The 2,180-nt window shown below is 48.1% G+C and overlaps 1 protein-coding gene across 1 annotated transcript in view; it reads left to right on the forward strand.

The window, feature by feature from the left end:
- The window catches only part of Lct (lactase), a 59,729-nt gene that overhangs the window by 53,677 nt on the left and 3,872 nt on the right, over nucleotides 1–2,180 (forward strand). Inside the window, exon 14 of the mRNA XM_050147612.1 lies at nucleotides 78–311. Within this exon, the coding sequence (XP_050003569.1) occupies nucleotides 78–311 (234 nt within the window). The remainder of the gene's footprint in view (nucleotides 1–77; nucleotides 312–2,180) is intronic.

The raw sequence follows: 2,180 nt of genomic DNA on the forward strand, positions 1-2,180 counted from the left end.
CAACTATGAGCCCAGCTTCAGGAGGCCTGGCACACAGGTGTCTTCATGTGAGTGTTCACACCCAGCATCTGTTTTAGCCGCTGTGCAGGATAAGGTGGACCTTCGAGGATACACGGTATGGAGCGTGATGGACAACTTCGAATGGGCCATAGGCTTTGCAGAAAGGTTTGGTGTGCACTTTGTGAACCGCTCAGACCCTTCTCTGCCAAGGATCCCCAAGGCATCAGCCAAGTTCTATGCCTCTGTAGTGCGCTGCAATGGCTTTCCTGACCCTGCACAAGGACCTCACCCTTGTCTCCAGCAACCAGAGGGTAGGTGTCGCTGGGAGGGACCAACACTGTGTGGTAAAGGGTGAGAGGAAGCTGTCCTTTCCACCTGCCTTCCTCTAGTTCCTGGCCTTCTCCTGCCCTTCTGTCCCCTCCATTTATAAGCATGCACTCCAGGTACCTTTAGGCTGCTGCAGGTCTCTCCAGAGCCTGTTTTACCCCAGAGACTGGGCCCTGCTGTGGGAAGGAGCAGAGGTAGATTCCTCCAGTCCTACCTTGAAGTCGCTGTTGCACCTTTTTTGAGAAGGACAGAGGCTTTCGGGCAGTTTCTAGGTTGATTTTTAAGGCTTGTATAAACAGTACAGCCAGTACTTACTGGGAAACTAAAAATTACACGTGGCTGTGATACTACCCAGTATCACACAAACAGCATACAGTCGCATAGCCCTGCAGTCTGAGCATCTGAGTGGTAGAGGCAGTAGAATTTGAAGTTTAAGGTCATCCATGGCTACCTAGCTAGTTTGAGGACTTTCTGGGCTACATGACACCAGTCTCAGGGGAAAAAAGGATGTGTGCCTATGGGGAGGGGCACAGTGAGAAAGCTCTCTGGAGTGAGTTCTATACTAGGAGTACAAAGTGGAAAGTGTCCTCTTGAAGGTTGTCCTCTGCTGCTACATGAACCTCATGGTGTGCACATGTAAAAAGACAACAAAATAGTGAAAGGTGTCCATGCTGACAGCACAGCGATTAGCTTTCCTTTGCTGTGTTTGTTTGAAAGGAGGCTATGCAGCCTCTGGACTGTAGAATCAGAAGGACCTTTCCGGAGCTGTGACAGTGCCAGAGCCTGATCCCCACTGTCCTCTCCTAGATGCTGCCAGCCCTGTGAAGACAGAAGTGCCCTTCCTGGGGCTGATGCTGGGCATCACAGAAGCACAGACAGCATTGTATGTGCTCTTTGCTCTTCTGCTTCTTGGAGTCTGTAGCTTGGTGTTTCTGTTGTACAAATACTGCAAGCGCTCCAAGCAACGGGAAACACAGCCAAGTCAACATGACCTGAGTCCAGTGTCCTCCTTCTGACAAGTTACCAGCTCCTCAGTTGTGCAGAGAAGCCTGGGTTCTTTAGACAGGCCTGCTAGCACCAACTCATGCCACAATGCATGTCCTTGTCAATGCTTCCTGCATTGTGGGAGATGGTTTCCATCATGAAACTTTTTAAGTTCTTAGTTGAAATGAAAGCATCTTCAATATGGGAATTTTGGACTCTGAGAAGCCTGCAAGGTCCCCTGTGGGCATGCAGAGACTCCGAACTAAATAAGTAGAAGTGAAAAGGAGGTCTGTGATACTACATGCCTGTTTATAATCCTCGCACTCAGGAGGCAGAGGCAAGAGGCAGGAGGGGCTCCAGTTTGAGGCCAGTCACTACCACACAGTGAAGCCCTGTTTGGGGGTGAGAACGAACAGGGGTGGAGGCAGTAGGGATCAGGTACACAGATAGCATGATGGAAAAATGCATGCCTATTAGACTCAAAGATCTGGGTTCAATTCCTAGCCCCTCACCCCCAGTGTTTGGCTAACTTAAAGACTGATATGTGGTTAGAGAGATGGTTCAGCAATTAAGAGCACCGGCTGTTCTTTTAGAGGACCTGAGTTTGATTCCCAGTTCCCACATGGCAACTGTTCCCATAACTGTGGGAAACTCCAGGTCTTGGGGATCCAACACCCTCTTCTGGCCTCCTTGGAAACCAGGCACTCAAGTGATGTATAGACAGACATACTGGGAAAATACCCATACACAAAAACAATAAAATTTAAAAATAAGTGAGTGATTACATCAGAAGTTTGGTTTCTTTTTTTATTTTATTTATTTATTTATTTATTTTTTATTGAAAAAAAAATTCCACCTCCTCCCAGCCT

This window comes from Alexandromys fortis, unplaced genomic scaffold (assembly GCF_014885135.2).
Source record: "Alexandromys fortis isolate MF-2015 unplaced genomic scaffold, M_Fortis_MF-2015_v1.1 scaffold_58, whole genome shotgun sequence".
NCBI classification, from domain to species: domain Eukaryota; kingdom Metazoa; phylum Chordata; class Mammalia; order Rodentia; family Cricetidae; genus Alexandromys; species Alexandromys fortis.